We start from the raw sequence: 14,556 nt of genomic DNA, 5'->3' as shown, positions 1-14,556 counted from the left end.
TTTTGTATATCTTAGGACATTAATAATAATAATAAAAATAATAAGGAACAGGTTTATTCCATGCTGAAAAGGAAGTGATGATAACAATCACGATAGCAATGATAATCATTATCATCATCATCATCATCATTATAATCCATTGACTTCTGGACACTCCAGTCAAAGCTCTCTACAGGTCATGGGGATCCCCTCCACCACCCCCAGTGTACAGCCCCACCTGGATGATGCACCAGTCCTCTCCCCACACACCAGCTCTCAGTGGGGAGGAGAGCAGAGTGATGAAGCCAGTTCAGAGAGGGGGATTATTAGGAGGCCATGAGGCCAGGGGGAAGTTTGGCCAGGACACCGGGTAACACCCCTACTCTTTCTGAGAGACACCCTGGGACCTCAGTTTTACGTGTCATCTGAAGGACAGTGCCATTTTACCACATAGTGTCCCCATCACTGTACTGGGGCATCAGGACCCACACAGACTGCAGGGTGAGCGCTCCCTACTGGTCCCACTCACACCTCTCCCAGGAACAACCTCAGCTCTCCCAGGAGTCTCCCATCCAGGGACTGGCCAGACTCCCCCCACTGAGCTCCAGGGGGCTGGCAGGTGTGAGCTGCAGGGTGATCGAGATGTTGGCATTAGTAGACGTTCGCCGCTGAAAACATTTGAACCAGGGGTGTTAATATCCTAAAAGGTATTCCCTGGCATGTGCTCGTCTGACAGACTAAAAGAACTGAAGCTTTTTTTGAGTCTTCAAAAGAGAAAGACTTCGAAGTGACCCGACACAGGTCTTCAGAATCACGGTCAACCCAGTGCACGTCTTCAGGGCAAAGAGCAAACCAGTGAAATAAACAGAGAAACACAAATCAGGCGCGATTTATAACTACATGGACAAGTTCACTAAGAACTGAGAGTGACAGGACATTCCTTTACACAAAGAGTGTTGGGAGCATGGAGCAGGGCCCCTCTACACTGTCAAAGCCGACACCCTGGTCTCTTTCAAGAAACGAGTGGTTGAGAACCCAGGAATAATTAGCTCCTGACACCCAGAGATGGTCTCCTGTCACCGTTCTCTTACTATTTATGTTCCAAAACAAAACTATAAGACAGTTTATGAGCGCGCAAAACATATGTGAATTTTGACAAATGTTCAATAAATTTCACAGAGCACCCCGGTAAATATGGACTCTTTCAGCATAGAAGGTCTCATTTAACACATGCTGCCATTCCTTCTCTCCTACATATGAATGAATCCAGAGAAAGACAGATAACAGAAGCATGTATTAAATAAGACTTTTACCATTAAGACTACACATCCCAGAATGCACTACATGTCCCAGAAGGCATGGGGGCACAAAGCATGAACAGTTACTGCCCCTAGAAAGGCCTAATTAAAATTCATATGAATTCCTCTCTGCCCCTATCTCCCCCATGTCTCTCTTCAATATTAACATTCTGCACAAAACGATGCAGGAGGCAAAACACAGTACCACAAAACTTAGACAAACTGAATTTTTATTATTAATCATAATTATTTCAAATATAATACAAGAAAATATAAGAAGGTACTTCTAATGTTGTACCTGATCACATCTACAGTTATATAGGTTCTATTGACACCTGGCAAAAATCTGAAAAAATGAAGCCAAGCACTCTGATTCGTGGATCATCAAGTTTGAAAGATGGACAGCAATGTGGCTCATCGACACCGAAAAATAATTTGCAAGTTTAAAGACATGTGCAGAGAAAGGAAAACCTGAGTTATTGAAAAGAAAGACAAAGAAGAAGAATGAAAGAACACAGTATGTTTGAAAAAAAAATCGATTATATATCAGTCAGCAGTAAGCTTTCAGTTCATCATCTGATCGTAACAGGTCAACTTTCACTGGAGATGTTCAGGAATCGCACACCCCAGCCTCCTCTTCCAATTCCACTCTTTTGTGCTGTCTCTCTGTCCCTTAGTTCAACACAGTGTTGAAGTACTGTGAACGCAGTCGCTCAGTCATGTATCTGTCTGAGTTACAAGTATATTAATCACTGTAAATTTGATGTCGTTCATGTAGGTAGCTGTGTCAGCATGCGTAGGCTGCAAAGGAACAGGTAACAGGTTTATTCCAGGCTGAAAAGAGAAGAAAGGAAACACAACAGTTTCAGCTGTGAAACTTCTTGTCTTCTTGTCTCTTTGATCTGTATTATTCTCTATGTGTTATTTATTTCCCTAGGGTCTATATTAGAGTCTGTATTAATTTCAGTGTGTGAGGAGTGTCTCTAGGGTCTGTATTAATCTCAGTGTGTAAAGAGTGTCTCTAGGGTCTATATTAGTGTCTGTATTAATCTCTGTGTGTGAGTAGTGTCTCTAGGGTCTATATTAGTGTCTGTATTAATCTCTGTGTGTGAGGAGTGTCTCTAGGGTCTATACTAGGGTCTGTATTAATCTCAGTGTGTAAAGAGTGTCTCTAGGGTCTATATTAGGGTCTGTATTAATCTCTGTGGGTGAGGAGTGTCTCTAGGGTCTATATTAGGGTCTGTATTAATCTCTGTGTGTGAGGAGTGTCTCTGGGGTCTGTATTAATCTCTGTGTGTGAGGAGGGTCTCTGGGGTCTGTATTAGGGTCTGTATTAATCTCTGTGTGTGAGGTGTGTCTCTAGGGTCTGTATTAGGGTCTGTATTAATCTCTGTGTGTGAGGAGTGTCTCTAGGGTCTGTATTAGGGTCTGTATTAATCTCTGTGTGTGAGGAGTGTCTCTGGGGTCTGTATTAGGGTCTGTATTAATCTCTGTGTGTGAGGAGTGTCTCTAGGATCTATATTAGGGTCTGTATTAATCTCTGTGTGTGAGGAGTGTCTCTGGGGTCTATATTAGGGTCTGTATTAATCTCTGTGTGTGAGGAGTGTCTCTGGGGTCTGTATTAATCTCTGTGTGTGAGGAGTGTCTCTGGGAAAATAATCTCTCTCTACAGGCTCAGTATAGTTTCAGTGTGCTCTTGTCTTCAGTCAGTCTCTCAGTCGCTGTTTCAAAGGGGCTCTTCCTCGCTGTCTCTCTCCCTCTCCCTTTCTCCTTCCCTCCGCTCCATCTCCAGCCGCACCGGCCTCCGCTCGGCCAGGGAGAGAGAGAGAGCGGGCGGCGGGGAGTGAGTGAGCGTGTCGCTGGCTCTGCTGCCACTGCCACTGCTGCAAGCCTCACACTCCTCCTTTTGCCTCCCCTCCCCTTCACTTTCGGCCTTCCCTTCATCCCTCTCGCCTTCTAACTCTTCTCCTTCTCTGGCTGTTTGCTCTTTGCGGGGGCCCCAAAGAGGAAATTCAGGCCCCCTGTCTCTTTCTCGCCCTCCTCCTGTCTGTCCAGCCCCGGTGGGATTTTTAGATGAGGGTTGAGATTGGGGGAGCTGCTTGTGTTTGTCTCTTCCTTGCCGGCTGGCATCCCGAAAGCTGGCCAACGGGGGACGCAGCCTCACACCACTCCTGGTCGACCCCTCAATGGCTTTCTGTAGCTGAAAAAGAGAGATAGAAGGAGTTAATTGGACAGTACTACTGACCCTAATATGGATTCTGAAGGCACGCTTTATACAGAAACAATAATACAGCCTGAAATATAGAAATGAGAGGCACTCCTCACACATAGAGGTTTAATACAGAGATTAATACAGACCCTAGAGACACTCCTCATACACAGAGATTAATACAGACCCTAGAGACACTCCTCACACACAGAGATTAATACAGACCCTAATATAAACCCTAGAGACACACTTAATACAGACACTAATATAGATCCTTATATAGTATTATAATACTATTTAATATAGATAATATAACCTCATATAATATAGAAACAGTTTAGATTAATGCAGATCCTTACATACACACACCCTAGAATCACACAAACACCGACAGACTCTAGAGATTTTAGGGTCTCCATCTTGTAGTTCATTTCAGTACCTATCTCAGGGGGGGCACTTCATGGAGAGAATCCTGTGCCACTATAATGCAGGAGACAGTGAGATGCCTGGCAGTATTACCTCTTTCAGTGCGACCACGCCCACCAGCTTCCCTATGCTCGTCACGTAGGCGTGGCTCAACCCCAGGAGAGAGAAGAGTGTGTGGGTCTGAACAAGAGAGGGGCCATCAGGAGGGACAGAAGGAAGAGCAAGGTCACAGTACAGTTTAGCACCTCTCTAGCCAACCCACAGCTACCCCACAATGTGCTTGTCTCACCCTGGCACCATTTATAAGATGCCTTTCTATAGCTTGGATACCTCGGCTTCTGTATTTCACATCAGCTGTTACAGCACAGACTGCCATCAAATGCAGATAGTGTGTAAATTAGAACTGAACGCAGACAATGCCAGTCTATAACACTACATTTACAGAAGCAGTAACACTCAAGGGTTCTAGACTGGAATTGCATGTATACAATGCTGTACAATGTTAGAAAGCAGACAGAAAAGACATTGGTGGGGTCTGCTGTCACTCACCTTGTGCAGGGATGTTCTCTCCACTAGCTGAAAGGGGGAGGGGTCTACTCGGATTTGATCAAAGTTGATAGGCTTGTCAAGCTCCGCCTCTTCCCATGCTTTGATCTAGACAAGGAGGCAACACTTAATCAATGAGCTTTTCTCCTTCGAGCACAAGGGCAAACAGCACCTCTGGGCCTCTCGTTCAGCAGACAGCAGCTGCACCAAAGCCTCTGACAACAGAACTGCATCTGTGACGTCTCTGCCGAAGGACGGAGCACCAGGAAGTAACTCGCTCAGGACCTCAACCACTAGGCCAGCAACACAAGAAACTAACTGCGGGCACCTGGCAAGGACTTGTTTTGTGTTGTTTACTTCTATTTTATTCCTATTCCTCCCTGCACCATCATTTTAATCCACGTAGAGTAGTAATGTGAATAATAAATGGGTTCCTGTCTTGGTCATCCTGGCAACTAGGTGCGTCCAGGCAGGGGACATACACAAACTACGTGCTAGAAGAAATGGGCTCTCACATCAGAACACAGACATGCCAGGCAACTGAAACTAAGCCCCTGCGCACGCCATCTTGGCTCGAAACGTGCATCTGTGTAGACCCAGGCCCTGCTCTTAGCTTGAGCCAGAATGGAGCCCATCTCCTCGCCCAACACTTGTGGTTTCAGCTCACCTCTTCCGGGGTCATGTTGTCGGGCAGGGGCAGGGGCAGAGGGACTGGCTCCTGTGGACAGAGAGACGAGGGTTTGTGCCGACTGTCTGCGGTCATGTCTGATTGTGTGTTGACGTTTTTTCATCTGGGTCCATGACTGTCTGGAGATCTCTCTCTTATTTTGATTTTCCGCTCGTCAGTGGGTCCGTACATCTGCCTGTCTGTCTGTACACGTTGGCCTTTTGCGCTTGTCCAGCTCTCTGACTGCATGTGTCCTGTGTCTCTGTGTGTCTTTCTGTCAGACACTGTGTTTATGTCACTTTACATTAGTGTCTCTGAATAAAGGTGGTCTCTTCATTGGCACGTGTAACAGCAGTAAAGCATTTTCTCTTCCAGAGCTCTCTCCCACTGTGCCTGTCTCCTCCTGTGTCTTACCTGGGGGCGCTCATCTGTCTGGCTGTCCGTGGACTGACAGAACAGCCCCTGCAGTGTTGTCCTCACAGCCTCAAGGGGGCGCTTGTCTGTCAGAGAGAGAGAGAGACACTGTTACTGTCTGTCTGACAGTCTTATTTACAGTCTGTCCGTCTGTGTTAATGTGTCAGTTTGTCATACCCGTGCTCACCAGACAACGAGCAATAAAACCAGAATCGCCACAAACAACGCCAGTCCTGCCAACCAGTCAGTTACCACCACAACGTGCTATGAAAGACAATCAGTGCCACCTGTCAGATTGTAATTTCCTCCGATATTTATACCTATATATTTATATATATACCTATTTCTGCATTCTCAGTCACAGTCCCTGGTTAGTGGTCTTAGTGTTCTCAAGTCCCTTACCTTCCATGTCTTGACTGTGCTTGTTTTCACTGCATGTTCCTGGGTGACCCCTGAACTGAGCCTTATGTTGTTTCTGGTTTTGACCCCGGCATGCTGTTTCGACTTTTCGACCATGTCTCCCTGCAGAGCTGCACTCAGCGTCTCCCTGCGGAGCTGCACTCAGCGTCTCCCTGCGGAGCTGCACACAGCGTCTCCCTGCGGAGCTGCACACAGCGTCTCCCTGCGGAGCTGCACTCAGCGTCTCCCTGCGGAGCTGCACTCAGCGTCTCCCTGCGGAGCTGCACACAGCGTCTCCCTGCGGAGCTGCACACAGCGTCTCCCTGCGGAGCTGTACTCAGCGTCTCCCTGCGGAGCTGCACTCAGCGTCTCCCTGCGGAGCTGCACTCAGCGTCTCCCTGCGGAGCTGCACTCAGCGTCTCCCTGCGGAGCTGCACTCAGCGTCTCCCTGCGGAGCTGCACTCAGCGTCTCCCTGCGGAGCTGCACTCAGCGTCTCCCTGCGGAGCTGCACTCAGCGTCTCCCTGCGGAACTTTACTTAGCGTCTCCCTGCGGAACTTTACTCAGCGTCTCCCTGCGGAACTGTACTCTGTCTTGCTGTGGTACTTCACGAAGTGTCTCTCTGTGATTTCTTACTCTGTGTTTTTGTGGTTTTGATCTCTGCCTGCTCCTGGCTATGACTGGATTGCATTCCTGCCTGTCTGCGTGCTTCCTGAACCGGCACCCCAGACCCAGTCCGCAGCCCCAGACCGCTTCAGTGTCACTGTGGGCACAGCGGTATGCCACTGGCAAGGCGCCTGTCAGCTCATCAGCGGGCTACTTGCTCTCACCAGAAGGCGTGTGATTGGCTGCGGGCTCCTGGGCCTTCGTAGAGGGGAGGGGCCCATTGCGCTCGTCCACCACAGGAGCATTCTGGGAAACCAACGTGCCTCGTTAAACAAGTAGCACTGAACAGGGAGTGTAAAAATCATATAAGGTATACATGGAGGTATATGTGTGGAGCTGCAGAGAGCCCTTGCACCTTCTCTCTCTCTCTCACCTTCTCTCCATTCTCCTCTCCCATGTCTTCGTCCACGAAGGCGAAGGACTCCCAGCTGATCTTTGGCCTCTGACCCCCTGGTGACCCCTGCCCCGGCGGCGTCCCCTCCCTCTGCAAAAGGAGGCGTCTCTCCGGGGACGTCCACCAATCAGAGAGAGCCTGGAGCTCCGAGCGATCGATGGAACCGAGCAAGGTCATCGTCTCTGCGAGAGAGAGAGAGAGACAGAGCCGGGTGAGATTAACTCTCTGCGGCCCAATTATTTTGTGCCTGTCAGGCCTCTCGGTTCTAATGAAATCTGGGGAGAAAAATGATGTTTCAGTCGGCGTGCTATTTCAATTCAATCAAGTGATTTTGTTTTAATGAAATCCTAATAAGCGCCATAAATCTAAAGGGCACCCTGAACAGAGACAAAGCGCATCACACACCTGAATCAGAAAACAATACGCTTGCTTCTGCATTCCTACATTTGTCGGACAAATAGTGCACGAGAGTGCTGATGTCACATCAAAGTGAACTGACTTTGTGCAAAACAGGCCCAGAAATGTGCTGACACTCCGTAATGCGCCTCAGCAAGGCATAGGAACTCTGCAAAAAAACAACACGCTTCCAGAAACATTTTACTATTATGGGAAATTATCACCTTCATTTTTTTTGGAGCAGTTGATCGGCATCAGAGTAAAAACACATTGTTCCTTTATTGTCGTTTATCGAAGATAAACCTTTCAGATGCACGTGTTGAGTTGATTATGGGTTTTTTTTCTATTAATTATTATATGGTGATACCCTGAGCTCCTCACCAGCAGACTTCACCAAACCCTCGCACACCCTGTGTTCCTGGTCACTGTCTGCCTCCTTCAGCTCCACAATAAGTCTTGGTCTGTCCTCACAATGTCTGCATGTAACTAGCTTTATTTCCATTCAAGAAGGAGCATTTCCACATTCTGTCCTATGAGATATGAGCAGGAAAACATCTTTTATTCAGGGCTCGACAGCTCCCACGTTGCACAGCGTGCATGTTCACAAACTTGCTGTTCTGTGCTTTTGGACAAGGTGTGTCACTAGACTTAACCCTGTCAGTATAACACAGGCCTGACACAGACCCACAAGGCATTAGGACACCCCAATTCTAGACATAGATGCATCTAGAGAAGACATTGATGCAGACCCTACTAAATAATAATAACACATATATGACATTCTTTCTGACACTCCACTCAAAGCTCTTTACAGGTGATGGGGATCCCCTCCACCACCACCAGTGTGCAGCCCCACCTGGATGATGCCCCAGTCCTCTCCCCACACACCAGCTCTCAGTGGGGAGGAGAGCAGAGTGATGAAGCCAATTCAGAGATGGGGGTTATTGGGAGGCCATGACTGGTAGGGCCAGGGGGACTTTGGCCAGGACACCAGGGCATCGAGAAACGCCCTGGGATTTGTAATGACTCATGGAGACTCAGGACCTCGGTTTTAAGTCTCATTTGAAGGACGGAGCCTTTTCTACGGAACCCTGTCCCTGCTGCTATACGGGGGCACCCACTGCAGGGTGACTGCAGGGTGAGCAGGGTGAGCGCCCCCTACTGGCCCCACTAACACCTCTTCCAGCAGCAGCCTTAGCTTTCCCCAGCCGGCTACTGGCCAGGCTCCCACCTGCTGAGCTCCAGTGGGGCTGCAGGGTGACACAGCTGAGAGTTTGGTACAGATCCTAGAAAAGATGCTAGAGAAACACAGATTGATGTACATTCAGTACATAGACTAGGACTCCTATATCCACTGTGATACCTGCCACTGTAGAAATACCGTGCTGCTGTTGTGACTGTCTCTAGGGCACTTACTCCTCCATTCCTCTGTGCCTGTTTTTTTACCCCAGATCAGGTTTTTGGCACCTGCGCACATTTTAGAGCATGCCCATAAAACAACAGACTGTTCCATTTCCTGAAGTATAAAGGGGAATTTACGGGATGAGGAGACTATAGGCTCAGTTGCTACCCGTCTTTACAGAACCCCGGGATATTTAGGAGCATCTGCTTAATATGAAATTGTAAAAATTGTTCATTTTTTTACAGCATGAACTGAGCTATAACTCCCCCCGCCGCATGCACAAAGGCTCAGGATGAGATTTCTGTACATCACCAGCCTGTGCTGCGAGGATGATACGACCACTGGGACGAAATCAGATCCGTGACACGGGGACACTGCGACATCTGGTGGTGAAGGGCGGAATCGCCACTCTGACTGCCGCAGTTTCTCTCGGTGTAAAGACGTTGCCACCATGTGGTGAAATGTAGGACCTGCAGCACTGGCGTATTAAATGTGTGTCCCAGAGTATTTCTCACAGTGCACCAGAAAGTGCATCTCTGCCTCTGCCTCTCTCTGCTAACAGCTAGACCACAGCCTGTCCTCTCTGGACAACCAGGTCTGTCTGTATCCAGTTTCCATGTCCAGGCTGTGGTCACTGAGCCTGTCCTCTCTGGACAACCAGGTCTGTCTGTGTCCAGTTTCAATATCCAGGCTGTGGTCACTGAGCCTGTCCTCTGTGGACAGCCAGGTCTGCCTGTGTCCAGTTTCCATGTCCAGGCTGTGGTCACTGAGCCTGTCCTCTGTGGACAGCCAGGTCTGCCTGTGTCCAGTTTCCATATCCATGCAATGGTCACTGAGCCAGTAAGATGCACCATGCGCTAGTGTTGTGGGCTGTGTTGTGTCAGTGTGTCCCAGTGGACGAGTCGTGCTGTACTCTGGTATCTGTCTGCTTGCCCCAAGCCCTTCCTCACCAGGCGACTCCACCAGCGGTATGGTCTTGACCGAGCTCGTCTCCAGCAGCGTCCTCAGGTCCCTGTAGCTGGAGCGTGACGAGATGAACTTCAGCTTCGTCACCATGATGTCCTCCACGAAGATATTGTATTTACTGAGTGGCAGAACGACAAACAGAGGTTAAGTGCAGTCTGGTCTCAAAGGGGGCGCCATCCGGTTTCTCACCTTAAAAAATGGGTCAGGCTTCACCGACTGGAGCTGGAGTGGAGCCAGCCTCCTCTCACAAAAGGATCATAGATCACTGAGACAGGCGTTTGACGCTCGCCATCTTGGCTCAAAACCTCTTCCTCATGAACCCACACATAAGCAACCGAAATGAGCATGTTGGACCTAACCTGCAGTAATGACCGTCCTTAAATAATTCTCATGCCTGGCACTTCTGAAGCACTCTTCATCTCAAAGACCCCAGAGCTCCCTATGTATAAGAGGGGTCCCACACTTAACCTGGAACACACACAGCAGGCGATCTGTCCCAGCAGCTCCTCTGTACAGCAGATCAAGGGAAGCAGGGAGAAACTGCTTCACCAGCTGAATTAAGGGGGAATTCTATGGAGGCCGACTGATTCTCAGGATACCAGTTTAAATCGAATACTAAAGACAAGGGCCTCCTACAGCACAGTGTCCCAGATCACCCTGATGCTTTGGAAATTCTACTCCAGAGGGAAGAGCACCCCCTACTGGTCCACCGACACCACTGTCAGCTGCAGCCTGGTTTTCTTTTAGAGGCCTCCCTTCCCGGGACTGTCCAGGATGAGCGTGGGTTACTTTCCGAGATCTGATGAGATCGGGCTACAAGGTGCTTCCAGAACCTAAACAACTTACAGGAGAACACCAACGCGATCCCCCATGACCTTGAATTATGCGATCGAGATTCCCACATGGGGAAATGTTGTCGGCCGAGCCCCGCCCAGGGTGAAGCCCCTCTCTGATGAAGGGCTCTCCCCCGCTGTCTGCTGGCCCCGAACGCGCCCAGACTGCAATGACTACCCTTGACCACGACCGGAGCCGCACTCAGCCTCTGACCTGAAGTGCCCCCAGCCCAGCTCGGGCAGGTAGGGCAGCTTCTTGACCTGGATGATGGAGTCGTACAGCGAGGGCTGCAGGCCCTGCGCCACCATGTTGGCCAGGATGACCGCCACCATCATGGGCAGGATGTGGGAGATCTGGCCGGTCAGCTCGAAGCAGATGACCGCCGTGGAGACCGTGTGGGTGACCGCCCCGGCCAGCGCCGCAGCTCCTGGGGACGAGAGGAACGGGAGGTGGGTGCGGGCGGGCAGACTGAGCGCCGTGGTTGGAGGCGCCGGTGGAGAGAGGGGGGGAGGAGAGGCGGAGGCAGAGGCAGGAGGCAGGCGGCGAGAGAGGCGGGGTCTCACCGATGACCGCGTAGCCCCCCGGCAGGATGCGGTACACGATCCCGTCGAAGAGGATCCCGTTGGGGAAGAGGGTGGCCATGATCTCCCCCACCAGTCGGCCGAACGCCGCCCCTGAGAGGGAAGGAGGGAGAGAGCGGGTGAGGCGAGGAAGAGAGGGAGCAAGGGGGGTGATACGGGGAAGGAGGCAGGAAGGGACAGAGGGGAAGACTCACTGTGGGGCGAGAGAGAGAGGACAGGAAAACAGGAGATCAAGGGAGACATAAAAAGACACAGAGGAGAAGAAGAGAGGGACAGATAGCAAAAATCGGAGCAGGAAAACAGCGGCACATTTGGCCCTCGTTGATTATTACCTAGGATGAAGACGGGCATGAAGGCTCCCGAGGGAATGGGCATTGTGGTTGAGATAGCAGACATCCAGAACTGAGAGGGAGAGAGGCAGCTCGTCAGAATGACAATGAAGCCGGCACTGCAATCGGACTAGCCAGTCTTCGGGACCTGCAGCACTAGTGCAAGCCCAGGAGCATGCTTCAGTTACTGTGCCCGCTGTGGTCGCGCCACTCAGGAGGTCTGCATGCCTTGTTTCCACTTGGGCTTTAGTTATGTGACAAGAAATGTTCTCGGCATGGAGCGCTTCTTGTACGATTTATCTTGAAAAAAGGCGGAGTTGCTCTGCCTGCTTCCCGAGGCTGTGTGGATTTCTGCAAGCCACACAGGGCTGACGTGACGAATCACAGAAGGGCTAGCGCCGGACACACGGCTACTGACACGCACAGGCGCAGGCTGGGCACACCTTGTTGACGAAGAAGAGCAGGAGCACGATGAAGACATTGATGTGGGGGTTCACCCAGGCAGATGTGCGCCCTAGATTCTGCTGTGATCCCGAGAGCTTAGTCCAGGTCAGGTTGTCAAACAGAGAGTTAATGCACTCCCGGGGCATCAGCTAGGAGACAAAACAATAAAGACCATCATATAGACTCTTATAATATAGGTGAAGGCACACCTAATACAGAAACAGATTTATACAGACCTTTATACAGACCATAGAGACAAACCTAACCCACAGAAATTAATACAGACCCTGATATAGACCTTAAAGACACATCTCACCCACAGAGATTAATACAGACCCTAGAGACACTCCTCACACACAGAGATTAATACAGATCCTAGAGACACACCTCACACACAGAGATTAATACAGACCCTAGAGAGATATCTCATACATAGAGATTAATACAGACCCTAGAGACACTTCTCACCCACAGAGATTAATACAGACCCTAATACAGACCCCAGAGACACTCCTCACCCACAGAGATTAATACAGACCCTAGAGAGATATCTCATACATAGAGATTACTAAAGACTCTAATATAGACTCCAAAGACACGCCTAATACAGGAACAATAATACAGCCTGGAAACAGAGACATTCCAAAAACAAATTTCAGTAAGACCCTTTTACATACTGCAGAAATCAGTCTTTAATAGATAGGAACAATCAGACAGAAGGGGAGAGACAAAGAGTGCTTGAACTCTGACCTCTCCTGCCATATACTGCCCAAATCCAGGGGGAAACGTCAACGTTGCAATAACAAATGTCACGACCCCTGGGTAAATCAGCCGACTGCAAGAAAATAACATCAAATATGATCACTAACACTGATTAAAATGATAATATTAATTGAAGGCATTCATATGTCCATTCGTCAATATGTCTCTTAGTCACTCTCACTGTTTGGTCAGGAAGCGGGTCAGCACCGTCTGTCTCCGGATGAAGAGAACCACCTGACGATTCAGATAGACGAAGAAGGCACCAAGAAACCCACAGGATATACTGCAGAGAGAGACACTGATTGATACAGACATACTGACTGATTGGACACTACAGCACAGAGACACTGACTGACTGACTGACTGACTGACTGACTGACTGACTGACTGACTGACTGACTGACTGACTGACTGACTGACTGACTGACTGACTGACTGACTGACTGACTGACTGACTGACTGACTGACTGACTGACTGACTGACTGACTGACTGACTGACTGACTGACTGGACACTACAGCACAGTGACCCTGAATGACTGGACACTGGACACTACTGTAAAGTATTGCCACATTGCCAGTATTTTATATTCCTCAGCCAGCTGTTCCATTAAGACTTTTGTGGAATATTAAGCCAGGAATATTGAACCTTTGTCTTACCCTATTATGGCAAATGCTGGGAGCTCCTGGAGGTCAAATGGAAATTCCATTCGGAAATTAGTCCGGAATAAAGCAGTTATGGTCACTGGAGAAAAGAGCAAGAGATAAAGAGGGGAGAGGAAGACGCGAAGAGACAGAGATTACTGTCCACACCTCTGTGTTCAGACGAGACACCTGCATCCCACAGACTCTCCACACTGCATCTGCCTCCATCTCCCTCCATACCTGCATCCTTATTCCACACAGCCAGCACTCGGAAGATGAAGGCACTGAAGGTGGCTGCAAAGTACCCTCTCCAGTAATTCCTCACTGCGAAATATGTTGAAGTCACCTCAATACTGAACAACACACCTACAGGCAGAGATAGAGAGAGGGAGAATTAGCACTGACTGACTGGACACTACAGCACAGAGACACTGACTGACTGACTGGACACTACAGCACAGAGACCCTGACTGACTGACGGGACACTACAGCACAGAGACACTGACTGACTGACGGGACACTACAGCACAGTGACCCTGACTGACTGACTGGACACTACAGCACAGTGACCCTGACTGACTGGACACTACAGCACAGAGACACTGACTGACTGACTGGACACTACAGCACAGAGACACTGACTGACTGACTGGACACTACAGCACAGTGACCCTGACTGACTGACTAGACATTACAGCACAGAGACACTGACTGACTGACTGGACACTACAGCACAGTGACCCTGACTGACTGACTGGACACTACAGCACAGTGACCCTGACTGACTGACTGGACACTACAGCACAGAGACACTGACTGACTGGACACTACAGCACAGTGACCCTGACTGACTGACTGGACACTACAGAACAGAGACACTGACTGACTGACTGGACACTACAGCACAGAGACACTGACTGACCGACTGGACACTACAGCACAGTGACCCTGACTGACTGACTGGACACTACAGCACAGAGACACTGACCGACTGGACATTGTTAGCTGGAAGGTGAGGGTTAGTCGAGAGACTTTACAGTCAGCCTGAGAGGGGGAGAATGAATGAAACAGAGGACAGATAGACACAGTCTTGAGATACACCTAACAGGAAGAGGGCTGGATTTCTATATATTCTGACTGACTAGAAATGCATTGAAAGAGAAAGCCAGAGAGAGAGAGAGCCCAAGAGGGGGGAAGGCTA

General features: G+C 49.4%; 1 protein-coding gene across 4 annotated transcripts in view; it reads right to left on the bottom strand.

The window, feature by feature from the left end:
* Positions 1-1,490: 1,490 nt before the first annotated feature.
* The window catches only part of clcn1b (chloride channel, voltage-sensitive 1b), a 33,096-nt gene continuing 20,030 nt past the window's right edge, over positions 1,491-14,556 (bottom strand). For all 4 annotated transcript variants that reach the window (XM_069182786.1, XM_069182784.1, XM_069182785.1 and 1 more), the window contains 16 exons: positions 13,596-13,721; positions 13,371-13,455; positions 12,893-12,994; positions 12,700-12,784; positions 11,949-12,098; positions 11,509-11,578; positions 11,159-11,269; positions 10,809-11,022; positions 9,746-9,879; positions 6,977-7,179; positions 6,768-6,849; positions 5,540-5,625; positions 5,126-5,176; positions 4,462-4,566; positions 4,006-4,092; positions 1,491-3,477 (listed from right to left, as the gene is read on the bottom strand). In XM_069182786.1, coding sequence (XP_069038887.1) covers positions 3,004-3,477; positions 4,006-4,092; positions 4,462-4,566; positions 5,126-5,176; positions 5,540-5,625; positions 6,768-6,849; positions 6,977-7,179; positions 9,746-9,879; positions 10,809-11,022; positions 11,159-11,269; positions 11,509-11,578; positions 11,949-12,098; positions 12,700-12,784; positions 12,893-12,994; positions 13,371-13,455; positions 13,596-13,721 — 2,165 coding nt within the window. In that variant the 3' untranslated portion in view covers positions 1,491-3,003. The remainder of the gene's footprint in view (positions 3,478-4,005; positions 4,093-4,461; positions 4,567-5,125; positions 5,177-5,539; positions 5,626-6,767; positions 6,850-6,976; positions 7,180-9,745; positions 9,880-10,808; positions 11,023-11,158; positions 11,270-11,508; positions 11,579-11,948; positions 12,099-12,699; positions 12,785-12,892; positions 12,995-13,370; positions 13,456-13,595; positions 13,722-14,556) is intronic.

The sequence above is a fragment of the Lepisosteus oculatus genome, chromosome 23 (assembly GCF_040954835.1).
Source record: "Lepisosteus oculatus isolate fLepOcu1 chromosome 23, fLepOcu1.hap2, whole genome shotgun sequence".
Classification (NCBI taxonomy): domain Eukaryota; kingdom Metazoa; phylum Chordata; class Actinopteri; order Semionotiformes; family Lepisosteidae; genus Lepisosteus; species Lepisosteus oculatus.
Note: the sequence above shows the minus strand (reverse complement) of the source record. Positions and strands in the feature narration are given on the sequence as shown.